Raw genomic sequence first — 14,611 nt, 5'->3', positions numbered from 1 at the left:
CATTAGAATGCTTTGCTTGTCCTCCTTGTACCATCCCCCACCAGTAAATCATATGTGCTTCATCGATTACTTTGAGAACCAAGCAATCCTGAAACCACTCACTAAAATACATCTTTTCAAACAGTTTATTATTCAAAAAGATCTCCGGGCTCTTTGAGCGGAAAAGACAGATTTGTATATCAGGGACCCGATATCTTGTTACTTTTCACCCTTAAAGAGTAATTCTCACCACATAGATTACACTGTATGCCCCAGCAATAATGTCCAAGACTACTTCTTCCGTGAATTTGTCCTTGGTCAAGTTTACAGAGTTAATTTTCCAATTCTTCTTCTCGGCAACCTACAAATACAACCAGAGGCAACATTCAATTTTGAACCGATTAAAAGACTCTGTCCACATACCTGATTATCACCCAAGGCGTCTAGCGGATTTATGACAATTTCTAAAGCTTTCGAATGTTTAGGAAATAGAGCTAGAACCATCTCCGCAATCCTTGTTTTTCCATAACCCGTTCCAGCCAACAAGAAGGTGTCGCGTCCTCTGACCAATGCAATGACGGCTTTGACTTGTAAAGGTTTCGCTTCGGTTTTATATTTCTTCATATGATTCTCCTTGATCAAATCAGATAACATATCATCTGTAAGAGCCAATATCTCCTCAGGAATCACAACTTTTAATCTTGTTTGCTTCGGCACTGAACTCGCAGGCGCGCGTGCAAGGTTCTCAATTGCTCTTCGATTCTTTTTAGGTGTTTCTTGATCCTTATCCGAACTTTGAAGGTTTCGTGTCGAGGAGATGACTGTAGACGCCATGACCAACAGATAATCAAAAAATCTATCAACTTCTTAATAGTGAAATCCGCGCTGGGCCTTTCGAGTTGAAGGTTTTTTTTTATTTGAGAGTTGTTCCTTGTGTCTATCTACCCAGTCTCTCCGTTTCTCCCATTCTCTCTTCAGTATCTCTGTTGTCGCTCTCTCTCTCTTCAATCTCTCTCTCTTGCTTGTCCAAAACGTATTGGACAAGACAACAAGATGTAACATTCGCCGCAGTGGTCTGAATGAGCATCCGAAACGTTACATAGTTTCCAATTCAGCTGGCCTCAAAATTTTATAACCAACTGATGTGATGGTTCTTAATCGACTATGTACAAGAAGCACGAAAATGTTTTGGCCAACTCAGAATTTTGGAGGGGTTGATCATAGAAGATGTACAGTGGAAGTAGTCAAAAATGGCCGAAAAAGTGAGATTTTGAAATCTAATCACGCGAAGAAGTGTGTATAAGTCGTAAGTCCCTCCTCCGTCGGTCTCGCGCGGAGGACGGACTTTGTTAAGTTAGGAACAACATGGGTTTCACAGTACCGTCCACGTGGTAGTGCTGTGAAACCTACAGCGCTTCACTGCGTCGACTGTTTACAACTGGCGATGTGGCCATTTGCTTCATGGCATTCACCACCCATTCTGGTGACGACCAGATCGTCACCAGGTCACATTGGTGTGAAGCCCTTTTGAATATACTGCTAGATCTCACCAGGTGAATGTGACATGGAGAGCCACCGCCTAGCCTTCACATGGGCTTCGCGTGATTGCGACATCGCTCAGCTTATGATAAAATCCAAAAAAAAACCTGCTGATTGATCCGATTTGGATCAATACAGGAGCAGGGAGTGGATCGTTCTTGAACCAGGCTCAGAGAATCAAGAAAAACTGAAAATACATATATTTAAATTTCATTCGCCTCCAGCGAAAAGATAAGACTGTGTCTGATACAACTATCAATACAAGAGCGGAAGGAATAAATTGTTACAAATGCGTGAAGACACTCATGCTGCTAAGCTCTTATGGAATTCAGGAACTTCAGATGGGGAAGCAACTTCTAAAATGACTTCTGCTTCCGTAGGTAGAACTAATTAATCCTTGTAGGTATGATCAATGTCCTTATACAAACGAACGCCATTAAAAAATTTATGATCCTTGATCAAAACCAGTCGGCCAAAACTGAAACAAGGGAAACCAAAACAAAGCAGGTTGAATTGAATATCAACACGTACATCACAAGCAGGTCAAACTGTTAGTTACTTACGCTTCTGTATAATCGAGCGAATGTTTCTCTTTTATTTCAATAAGCTTTTCATCGATCAATTGCCATTGACAAGTTCTGCGATCCTTTGGGGGATTGGTATAATTGGCAACAGAGGCCAAGCGCTGGATGAAAGAAACATTGTCAACACAGTCATATGGTGCAGACCAAACAAGGAAGTGTAAGTAAAGAGATTTATTACCAGAAAGGCAAATCGCACAACCTGTTGAGGCTTTAATTTTTTGAAGATTGCCCCGGCGCTGAGGTGTTTCTTGCCAGGGTATGTTTTGTGTATCATCTAAAAACGGTTCACAACCAGAGTGTTAAGTTAGAAATCTATCATGACCATAAGGAAATTGTAGAGAAATTTCAATGTACATGGCCAGAGAAATCTCTAAGGTTCGCGACAGGAAGTGAGGCTGATTTTGGCAACACATTTTGAAGGAGCTTGGTGGGATAAAAATTCAATCGATTTAAGGCTGCCCAATACAGAGAGAGTAAGAATTGATATGAGGAAACCAAAGTTACGTACAAGTTTTCTAAAGGTACTTTGTCCATTTCTTTCAAGCTCCTTCAGAGCCGCTGATACAGCAGCAGCCCCCATTGAGCCATCCTCACCTACATAGTCGTTAGGAAGAGTATCTCGGATGTCATTGGCATTTTTGCTGAGAAGATCAGACTGAAACAGATAGATTGTGAGAACAGATGATACAGACAGTTCTAAAAAGTACGTACCAAAACACGGCGCTCAAGGCAGTCATTTTGACCTCTTGGACCATCTGTAAGAAGCGTGGCAAATGACTCTAAAGTGGGATCAATGAACAATTGAGAGCAGGATTTACGAGCGTAGTCCTACACATTGATTGGAAAAGAATAGTTGAGGTATATGCATCAATTAGGACAAGGATCAATTCATATAGAGAGAGATAAGACACAATACCTTGAAACGATCTACAGCAATCCAGTTAGCATCAGCGTTATCTGCTTTTATTTCTGCCTGTTTATTGAATTCTTGTTCTAGTCGACCCATCATGGCAATGGTCACACCAAAATAGTCTTCAGGCTGAGTACACTATGCAACAAGTACGGAGTATTTTTAATCAATCAGTGGTAAACATTTCAGAACAACTGGTTGCTTACACTGATAACCTCGTTCACCATCTCACGAAGGTGATCCTCGAGGTTGAGAATATCCATTACACGCTCAATATGTGGCTTCAAAGTCACATGATTACCAGAAGGAGATGGGATCGAATCTCCAGGGGGTTCAAAGAGTCCACCAGAAGGATCAGGTTCGTTCAAGTTTGATCTATGACCACCATCCTGACCTGGATTGTTGAACAATCCAGCTGAAAGGTAAACAAAAGAGAAAAAAAAAATCTTGAGTAAGTAGAACGAGAAAGTAGAAACAAATGACTTGCTTCCTGTATAAGGTTCTTGTAGTCCACCCATATCATTCATACCTCCATCGTTAGTGATGGGTTGGTTTGGATTTGAACTTGGATACGGTCTAAAGCCATTTTGGCGTGCTTGGAAGGCAGAGGCTGAAGGAAGTGGAATGATATTGAAAGGCAAAGGGGTTGAGGGTTTAGACGAGAGGATAAGATGGAGAAGTTAGTCACACGCTCTTGATGGAGTACTTTAGTTTTTGAACAAGAGAACAAACAGGCAGGAGGCATTGTTGAATTGATGGTGATGGTGATGGTGATGAAGAGATCGCTTGAGTGGGAATCACATTTCCAACCTTTTAATCAGTTCACAGCAATTGAGGCTGTCACAAATGAGGACTTTGGATGTTTCACAGAGCACATGATCAAAACGGCTGTCAGACCTTTGCAATCCTCAAAGAAGATCTTTCATGCCTCATGCATCAAGAGGCCATTGAAACTTCAGCTGCTGAGACAATGAGAACACCACAAATCACATTTGGGAGGTACAAAAACTTGTTATTAAGAAAAGCAACTGATAACGGTTTATTCCTCCAACCTTGCTTTTTTACCGCTCTTCTTCCCTTCAGCTTGCCACACATTCAATCCTTGAGCAATACCTGCCTTCCATTCTTCAGGAGAGACTTCGGTGATACTAATGCCTGCTAAATCACGATGAACCTCAGGCGAATACAAAGAAGCAGAATTGAGAATATACATGTTATCTGCTTTATGAGAAGTCATCGGCAGACCGCTTGAAGTTACTGTCCGTTCAATGATTCTGGGCTTTGACCGGGTGACTTCACATCCTGCTTCAGCACATGCGTGTTGAACATTCAACACACATGAGATTGCCTGTGACAAGATTGAAAGTGTCAGCTTTGTTCGCAGTGTTCTTCATAAACAGAGGAAAAATCTCACTTTACCCTTGACCCAAACTTTCCTGGATTGTTTGATCAATCCTCGCATTCCATAGAATGGTATCAGTTCGTTGGTCAACTCACAGACAGTCAATTCAGTGTAACATTCATGTTGTCCTCCTTTCCGATCACCCAATATACGGGTCACACATCCAATCTTCACTTGTTCATCATGGCTCTCTAACTAAATCAGAATGAAATGAATTTGATATCATTTGAATTTGATGAGTCAGCCAATGGGTGAACTTACAGCCACAAAGCATCCAATCTTTACTTTTTGTTTGTTAGGTAATTGGATCATATTGATTGTTTCCCATTTGACTTGATTGCCCAAATTTCTTAGAACATCAGGTACTGCTGTCAAAGACTCATTCTGAGAGGATTTGGAAACTATTCATAGATGGGAAATTATGATAAGTTAACAAATAAGAATATTTGGAATGCAAGCAGGAATTCAATAAAGAGAATCTGGGTTCAATGATGCTTACAATATGTAGTCAATTCGGGGACTTTATCCCAATCTTTATCCCAACCTAGCATCTGCTGAATGACTGGATTATTCTCAAAAACCTTCAATACTTCAGATCCAGCTCTTCTCATGATGTTACAATTCCTATCCTTGAATTTAGAACCTGAGAGTATCAACCGCAAGAGCCTTAAGTTATTGAATGTGATTGCTATGTCTCTACTTGGACTTTGTCGGTTGGAATGAACTGAAGCCGCTCGAACTGCCCCATTGAAGCTTTCAAATTTCTTGGTTGCACAAAGACTTGAAGGACCAAATCTCCGAATTGATTCAAGAAGATGTAGGAGCATATGGAACTTTGGCTTGTTTGACCATCGAGCATTACTTCGTATCAATTCCAATAAAAACCGGCTGACCATCTTGGCGAGATTCTCTTCATACTTGGCTACATTCGTAATCTTGGTCTGCAGTGCATAAGAACAGAGATGACAAAGCAAAGTCCAGAGCCTTCTCTTCTCTGGAGTAAGAAATTCAAACAAGACAAATGGAGCTGCCTGGACCACAGTGCGTAATTCCTTGCCGACTAAACTTTTGTAATATGTGATCATTGTGTTAGGCTGAATAGGGGGAACACTTAGGCCGTTACAATCAAAAGATTGTCATCTTCCTTTGATTTTTTTGTGTTCAGATTTGGGTATCTCGTCCATAGCTTCACGGTTGAAGTACTTCAAGATGCCAAGGAGTATGACATGGAGCGTCTCAACCGGTGTGTCTGCGTGACCATCAAAACCTATTTTGTTAAAAAGTCAGTGATCCTATTCCAATTATGAAAACAGATCCTATCAATTTGAAAATTTATGAATGTATCAACACACACCATTCAATCTTAAGAAGGGGTTAAATAACCGGTCACCCATTTCTTCCCCTAGTTTCAACCAAACTTTGTAAATCTCTTCAAGAGACGAATCCACGGAATGCATTTCACCTATCCTTTTGATAAACTGAGCATTTAGACTATCCCTAATTCCCCATTCCTTTGCAAGTTGTTGAATTCGAGATTTCTGTCCAAACTTATAAACCAACCTCCATAGTTCCTTTGTCCGTTCTGCAGTCTCCTTCCAATTGCGCATGAGAGGATGAGACTAGTGTATTCATTTCTCCTCAGTAATCATTCTATCCACATTTTATTTGAATATTATCTTATATGAGTTAAATACTAAGAACTTACAGGTTGGCCATGATCGTCCACTCCTACAAAGCCTTTTATAAATTCTTCAGTTTTTTTCTCTTCCATTTCATTGACTTTAAGACTACACACTCGACAAGGGTTCAATGTTATTGTTGGATTTACTGTGTTAGATATCTCAGCATGCATGGGCGAATCACCCAGATGGCACAGTACTACCAACATGACAAGTACTTTGGAGTCGGATTTGAGATCGTAGGCTTCAAAACCCTTGGTGTTTGACTCGCTGAGAATTCGATTTGTTATTTCCTATTTATTCATTTCAATGATTTGAATTGAATAAGGGCTTACTTGATTCTTTCCATCAGATATTCTCCTAATTCCAATGCTGAGGCTGTGTTTGAGGTCGAATTGAAATGCATATTAAATTCTTGGTTCGTAAGTTTGGGAGGCAAACCTGACATTGTGCAGTAGAATGACATGTGCTTATTCCACTTCTTCGACACATTCCCAGACGTATCGTCAGAATATAAGGTTATTGGGACATGTCGTATGGGCTTTCCATCAGCCCTTGTTCGCCAAGGATTTGGGAGATCAACCACTTTATATTCTTCATCTGAAGTCCCTCCTACAAGTTAAAGCATCTTGGTCAGCTCACGATTCCAATGAAATTATAATGATCCAAATGGATTCTTACCACCACTTTTCAAAACACCACAATCTTTCAACCATCTGCCATCACTTAAGACTATCTCCGTATAAGATCTCCTGAACTCCTTCAATTCCACAGTTCTGTATTCATCTGACTCGAATTGTGGTTCATCTATCATCTTCATCATTATATCACCTGTATCTTTATCTTTTGAGCTCTGTATCTTCAAACACTTTGCCATAATTCCTTTCTCATTCTGAAAGAAAAAGATTGGTGCTACAATACATCCATCGTAAAGCTGAGCTGGCTCATAAATATAGTAATGACTTTTATCGGACTCAATCATCTACACTCTAAGACTCTTTGATAATCCCGCTCGCCACTTCCATGATTGTGATAGTCGATCCACAGAACCGGTATCAGCAGACTCAGGAATACACTTCAAGTGTGGTCTTACTAAAGGATTCTCCTGTGATTATGGAAGAATTCAAAGATCAATCAATTGATCTACCTTTAGAATCAAGAACCACATAAAACAATAAAAACCAACCTGGGCCACAATCTCTTGAATATCCAAGCTGAAGCATGGATTACCAAGGGGGCTTGTGGTCTTTACAACATTAAGTCCCAAGCGGTCACGAAGATCCGATCGAATTTTATGAACTGAAGCCCAGTTAGGTATAGTAACCCCAGCTATTTTTATTATCACCCGCACCCTTTCATAATCCACACGAGACATTGTCCTTCTCACCGACCCCATTAATAATAGACCCATAAGATGCTAAGGTAGAAAATGATTCATGGTTGGTTGTTTAGTATTCTTATCAAAAGCGCTCCAATCAAGATGAATTGAGTTCATTACCTCCATCTTTGAAAAAGGATACCATTTGTTCGCTTCAGTATCATCATTGTTTTCCAAAGCCAGAGGTATATCCTCTACTTTGTCGTCTTTGTCTTCACTGTTAATGCTGTCCTGGTCTTCATCATCTGGGTGTTGAAGAAAATGTTGCCAGTTGAATGGTCTGACGTCCTCTTCCTCTGATTCGTTTTTGATTGGACTTGCAGCCTGATCTCGTAAATTCTTAAGCCAAGCTTCCATATCAAATTCATTATCCTCATCAATCTCCATTACTGGTCCTGCATCGGGCATGTGAATTTCTTCCTCAAGCTGATTCCATCCCACATTGTCTCCCACCATCCTACGATCATCAGCAGTCAGACCAGCTACCTGAATATTCTTTTGTTCTTGAGCTTTTTGCGCAGCTGCTACTTTGGATCTATGAAGTTTCCCCATTGCATGCTTAACGGTATCTGTCATACCTCGTCCCTTGCAAAGCCGACAGTGATACTTATTGCTTCCAGGTATTTTATCAAAATCTACGAATACATGACACATAAGCTCTGTCGTGAATTATTTTAAAGAACCAATGACAGCTTACATTGGTTTATGCTTTCTTTTGAAGCCATTCTCAGAGAGCTTGATAGAAAGGACTTATATTTTTTTGGAAACAAAATAGATGTGGTACGTAAGGTTGTTTTGATAGATCGACTCTTTTTGATCTGGGTTGGGACACTTTTTTGTTGAAAATATACTTATATGAGAACAGCATCTGTTGATTGACACAATCTGTACTTGATTAAAGACAGTTTCCTTGAGTTCTCACAAAGGTACGGTTATGGAAACTTTAATTGCCATTCTCACACGTCAACAGAGTGCTCAAACTCTTTTTATTTTGAGATTGCTTTGTGGTAGGGCTAATGATCAAGCTGTTGAGATAGTATTGCTTGAAAGTAATTGTTTAAGTTGATCTGAACAATGAAACAGAACGTACAAATGGAAAGTCATTTGAGTGAATAAAGTGAAAATGAGAAAGATAGGAAAACAAGATGTCTTTGACAATAACATTTCAAGGTACAAATACCAAACTGAGATCATCAATACCATTGTTTGCAGCCAACTTAGCCATTTTCTTGCGCGCCTCCTCAGGATAGCCAGTCAAAAGAGTTCCACGAAAAATGCTCCACTCCTCATCATTCATGTCACCACACATCTCATTGACTTGATTAATTCTATCCACCAAGGTTTGATTGATCTGACAAGCGCAGCCAAATCGAGTAACCTTTCCTCTTGACGGGACAACTCTAACATTTTGAGCATTATACGTTTCCGAATTAGAAGTGTGGTGCTCAATGTGGCTATTCCACAGCATCTCCACCACACCATCACATGCATCATAATCAACCATAACATTGTAGTCGTCCAAAAAGAAGCAAGATCCAACAGCATTGCCTTGAAACTCGTCGTTTTTTAGTGAGTAAAGTTTCCCAGTTTTGCGGTTGATACGTGTAAAGAAACCAAAGGAATATCGAGTGACATCATTGTCGTTGTGAGGTGCATTGACAAATTCATCAAATGTGACTGCAATGTTGGAAGCGAATACTTGTGCATTAGGTGAGGCGTAGAAAGATTGTCCAGCCCAGGAAGGAGCACCAGTGCGTGAAGCAATTTCAGCGTTTGATTCAAAAGCGTAGGAGGATAATCTAGCAAAGCGTTCAGCAAAGAAATCCTCAATTGCAGGAAGATTTCCTTGACAAGTGAGATCTTCCTGCATCCGCCAAAGCTTTGCACCTGTTGTTGCATTGAAAGCATATGAAGCTGTAAACAAATTTTGTCAATTTCAACCCCTCAGTGAAGAAGATTTGTAAAGATAGACTAACCTGCTTTAACTAATGGATCAAAACCAGGCCTGAAGCCAGCAGCGTACATCTTGCCATACTTTTTTCGGATTACCTTGGCTTTCTTTGCAGCACCATTTATCTTGACCAATCCACGTGCTCTAGCATGTTTGTAAACAGTTGGAATAGCATGATTGTATTTTTCAAATAAAGCTCAATTTTCAGAAGTACGCTCAACAAATCGTACAACTGCTAGTAGATCGCAGGTGTCTTCGTCAAGGCATACAACAGTTCCAAAGTAAATTCGAAAAGGCTTTTTCGATTTATCTCCTTTCTTGAAGAACAAGAATGTTGTGTCGGGTGGGAGTCCATAAAGCTCAGTAAGTTCAGCTTTCTTTGCAGCACGGTTGTTGGGTGGTGGGCGATTTTGATTCTTTTTCTCAGCATTCTTTCGTTTGGTACAATTTTTGCAAGAAAGAATGGTACTCGGAGACTTATGCTTTGGTTTTTTAATCACTTCGTCCATTGTTTTGAATCTGCAAATCTTACTCAACCTTAGCTTCAGGGTTATGTGTCGAGATGAGCTCAAGGTTCGAAGCAGGAAGTCAAGCAAGATGTGCAGATTAAAACAATGAATTGGGAGAAAAAATTGCCTAGGATGCTCTGTGCGAATGAGATGTAGAGTGATGGAGAAGTGTTTTAAAAACCAATAATTTTTGATACGAAAGAGGAGAAAGATTCAAAGGCTAGACGTAAAAAATAACAAACGTTGAGGTGAAGATAGAAGCTTAGGCCGGAACAATGTCAGACACAAGATAATGGCGACTCGCGTTGATCCAAAGGATCAATTCTCTTTGAAAGAAAAGAACCAGGCCAGTCAATTTCAAAAGGGACTAGATCACGCGTTAACAAAAGGGTCCCTTCGATCCACCTCTCTGGATCAAGTCTTGATTTTTTTTTTGATTGAATGGGTTAGACGCATTCATTCCCAAATACAACATGAAACACACAGCTTGAAAGTATCCAGATCAACCCCTGCGTTTCCACGCGACGGTTTTGGAATCCACAAGAATTGAATTCACCCATTCAATTCTGAATGGGTCATTTGTCCCACTTGGCCCAAATCGAACAGTTCTGACACGCGCGGTGCCCAGGCAGCGGGCACTGTGGCTACGATGAAATCATCAGGTGACCATACCATGGCCACAGCCGATGTGATGACCACGTGGCGATTCACGTCGCAATTGTGAAACCTTTCGTCAGGGTTTGCGACGTGATGGCAGCGTGGTCTTACTGCTGCCATTTGTGACATCACATCCGTGCGATTCAAACTCACACGGCTTTCAACATCGCTGAGTTTCACCTTTGATTCAAGTCGATCGCTCGGTGAAATTCACGTAGCCCTTGATCGCACTCTGGCAGCCCTTTTTCGCTCAAAGGCTGCCCGGTGGTGTATGACTTGAACATGTGATATGAAAGGTTCTTGTAGCAAATTTCAACTCAAGTCATGAAGAAAAGATGAAACCAATGTCTCAAAACCAGATGCAAAGGATGATGATGTAATCTCTTTTAGGATTGGGAACCTGTAATCTGGTGTTGGAGTTTTTGGCTTTCATTGCTTGGCAGAGCAAGAAAATACAATTGGTATGTTGCAGGTCTGTGACCCAACCCTGACAGATCAAGGCCAGCCTTGGGACTTTGCCCAGTGTTGAGTGGGGATCCAAAAATTGCTTAGGGCCAACCAAGGCACACCCTCTAGGGGCAAAATTGAAACAATTTCAACATATCTTGCCAATTTATATGTTTCAACATTTCAACAGGAACTACATGAGCCTACAATATAACAATTCAAAAGAGCCACAAGTGTCCAAGTCAGAAGTAACAAAACATTCCCAGAGGTATGTTGAGACTCTGATCAAATAGGTTTCATTCTGTCAGGTCACATACTGTCTACTTCTAAGAAAGTATTGAGCAGAGTCAGCCTGTTGGGGTTGGGGTTGGGTCAGACTCACAGTCATATTGTGTTGTGTTCAATCCATATAATGTTTGGCTTCTCCAAGTCCAATCACATTCACAGCAACAGATTACAAGTCACTGGCAAGCCAGGTCATCCAGGGACTTTGCTATGTTTTCAGAATGTTTCAACATGTCATCTGAGTTTGGCCCACAGTAAACCAGAACTACCAAGATTCAAGACAAACAAATCAACCGTCAGTCTTGACTTTGAAGCTCACGGCCTGAGTTAACTACACTCGGATGAATAGCTGTTGATGAGAGGCTCACAAAAACAAACCTAGCCAATTCATAATCTCAACACTTGATTCATCCCACTCGTGCATCTTGGCCGGAACAATCAGAAAGTGTGCTTCATGGGATCTGCCAGCGCCAGCCGGACAAACAGGCGTAATGTATTTGTACAGACAGTTGGGATACCATTTGCAGAGTGATGTTACCTTGACCAACAGTTCCATTGGGTATTAGTCTGGCTTCTGATCACGGGGACACGTGAAATTGGCGCGCCGGAAATGTGATCATGATTTCCGGTCAAGATGGAAACTTTTATCAGTCACTCAAGTAGACTAGTGGACGTGAAAAAGATCCAATTAATACTTGGTCTGTGGAATACTTGATATGTGATGGTACACTGATAATGTGATTGGCTTGATGAATTCAGACTCAAGTGATTTCAATCACCTGCTGAGCTTTTTCAGTTTGTGAGAATAGGTTTGGTGTTGGTGTGATTCAAGCTGAAGCTCACGAGAGGAGTTTAGCATGAATCAGGTCATAGATCCCTATTTGCAATGTAATGATAAAACTATACAGAATAGTTAAGTACATGTGCAAGACTCCAAGGCATCAAAAAAGTTACGCTATGGGGTGGCCTAAGAATAATACAAAAGGGAGAGGTGGGCGGGACACAAAAAATATGTATATATTAAGAGATGAAAGAATATACTACTCAAAAATGGATTTCAAGAATATTTTATGAGGTAAATTATAAGATGTCAATGAATATAAAAGTGGGAAGAAGTAGAGTAATTCACCGTCCACTACTATATATAAGTACATCATGAATGAAGAGTGTCATTCATGGTAAAGAGATCAGTCAGTGATTCTTGGGAATGGTAAAGAGCACAGTGTGCAGATCAATCACGAAGAGAATGATCTCTTCCGTACGATGGACAAGAGAGGAGAGTGGAGGACAAACCTCAAAACCCAAAACACAAACCTGTATTTCACTGTACAGATACTTGATTCTTGAGTAGGTCTGATCAAACGTTGCCAACATAAGAACTCTGGTACAAAGAAGGCTTGATTCCCATTGCGTAATGACTTCCTGTTTTCACACAATATGTAGCATCTGCAATGAGATCCGAGGGACACCGCAAGAGGGACTTTGTTAAGTCAACATCTGATAAATGTTCAGTTTCTTTCTTGTGCAATGTAACCAAATAGGAAAATCTCAAAGTTTGAGCTCAATATGAGAGTTGAAAATTTAACATTGATGTCTAAACAAAGATCAGAAACAGACTCAAAAACAGAAATCCAACCCAAGAGACTAATTGCATTTGAAGTAGTGAATTTCATGCCTTGCTCTCCTGATCTGGTCAAAAGACAAAACTTTTAATGTCTTCGATTATAAACTCAAATCAATTAAACTTGTACTTGATTCCTGGATGTTTGTTGGGTTTTTGCAAAACTTGATGAGTGAGATGTGGTTTGGAATTTCCAATGTATGATTTATTCCTTCATTTTCAACTAGCATGAGATTTTATATCAAAATGCTGTTTGTTTGATAAAAATGATAGTCATTACTTATCACCACAATTTTGAATTGTTTTTGATTATCTGGGGACTTACTTTTTGTTTTAATCCGATGGCTCAACAACATTCTCAATCAGGAGCTGTCTGGCATTGTCTCTGGCATTGTCTGGATTGTTTCTACAACGTTTTGGCAACATTTGATCAGACCTACTCTAAAATTGAGTATCTGTACAGGGCAATACAGGTTTGTGTTTTGGGTTTTGAGGTTTGTCCTCCACCCTCCTCTCTTGTCCATTGTACTTCCGAGTTTGCTGAGGCTCTTTCACAGATTTCAACACATGTACACATGTCACCTATTCTCCTTTCTAGAAGCTCGCTCCCACTTCAAATAATATTTTGTCATCAAAAAGACTACCAAAATTGATCTGCCGTGGCAAGATATGCAAGAGTCCCGTGACGATGCCAAAGACAAAACTCCCATCAGGGACTTTCCGCTCAGAGTCATCATGCAGTCCTTCACGCGGGCCAAAGCAATCAAAAGCTTGACACACTTGTCAGCCTGTGCTTGGTGAAATCCGTCAGCACCAGCTGCACGAACAAATCTAAGGTTTGCTAGAGGGACATCACTTACGTAGTGATGTTGACTCAAATGACAGTTGCATTTGATATCAATCTGGGATGATTTGAAGGTCACCTTGCTGCTGGAGACGCGTAAAAGGGACAAGCCAGGTTTGTTTCATGGTCGTTATTTCTGGTCAAGATGGAAATTTCTAAGCAACTCAAGTGCACTGGTGGACGTGAAAGAAATCCAAGGGCTACTTGGTCAGTTCAATACGTGATCTTTCATGAAACACCTGTGATCTGTTTGATGATTTCAGATTCAAGTGATTTCAGTCAAAATGCTGAGCTTTTTCAGTCTGTGATGTGATCTTGTGATTGAAAAGGCTACCAAAACTATTTGGCCGTGGCACATATGGACAAAGTCCCTTGCCAACAGGCGCACTTCCATCAGGAATGTATTTGCTTCTGTGCCTTGAGGGAGTCTTTCAGCAGACCAGAACACAATCTCAAGCAGAAGACAGGGGATAAATATCTGTTGTTCTCTCAAATTTCTCCTTCTCCTCATCCTCTCTCATTCACGTCTTTTGATAACATTTCCCAACCACTTCTCACTCCGCACTTTGAATCTCCATCATCTGAATCTTTTCAAATCTTCCACATCTGCATCATCACATCACTCTATCTTGTACCATCCAATCCAATCTCAGTGATCTTGATCTTTCTCGACCTTCATCCTTCATCCTTCAATCTCTTCAACCCATCTCATAATCACTCACCTTCCTATAATCAACATGTCTTACCCATCACTTGGCCTTAACTTGCCTGCACAATTTGGCCTTGATCCTTGGTTTGTAATGAAGAGAGCTGTAGCACTTAACAA

The 14,611-nt window shown here is 40.6% G+C and overlaps 2 protein-coding genes across 2 annotated transcripts; both read right to left on the bottom strand.

Moving 5' to 3' along the window:
- Positions 1-2,873: 2,873 nt before the first annotated feature.
- MELLADRAFT_73519 (uncharacterized protein) lies at positions 2,874-3,791 on the bottom strand (the record flags this gene model as incomplete). Its single annotated transcript, XM_007417866.1, has 3 exons — positions 2,874-3,150; positions 3,219-3,622; positions 3,745-3,791. 3 exons carry the CDS (start codon positions 3,755-3,757, stop codon positions 2,986-2,988), a joined length of 582 nt encoding a protein of 193 aa, XP_007417928.1.
- Positions 3,792-7,510: 3,719 nt separating this feature from the next.
- Positions 7,511-8,196, bottom strand: MELLADRAFT_69060 (uncharacterized protein; the record flags this gene model as incomplete). The annotated part of the gene is made up of 2 exons (XM_007417857.1): positions 7,511-8,106; positions 8,169-8,196. The coding sequence occupies 2 exons, from the start codon at positions 8,194-8,196 to the stop codon at positions 7,511-7,513; spliced, it is 624 nt and encodes a 207-aa protein (XP_007417919.1).
- Between the last annotated feature and the right edge of the window lie 6,415 nt (positions 8,197-14,611).

Source organism: Melampsora larici-populina (assembly GCF_000204055.1).
Source record: "Melampsora larici-populina 98AG31 unplaced genomic scaffold MELLAscaffold_80, whole genome shotgun sequence".
NCBI classification, from domain to species: domain Eukaryota; kingdom Fungi; phylum Basidiomycota; class Pucciniomycetes; order Pucciniales; family Melampsoraceae; genus Melampsora; species Melampsora laricis-populina.
The sequence above is the reverse complement of the archived record's forward strand: the minus strand, read 5'-3'. Positions and strand labels throughout refer to the sequence as shown.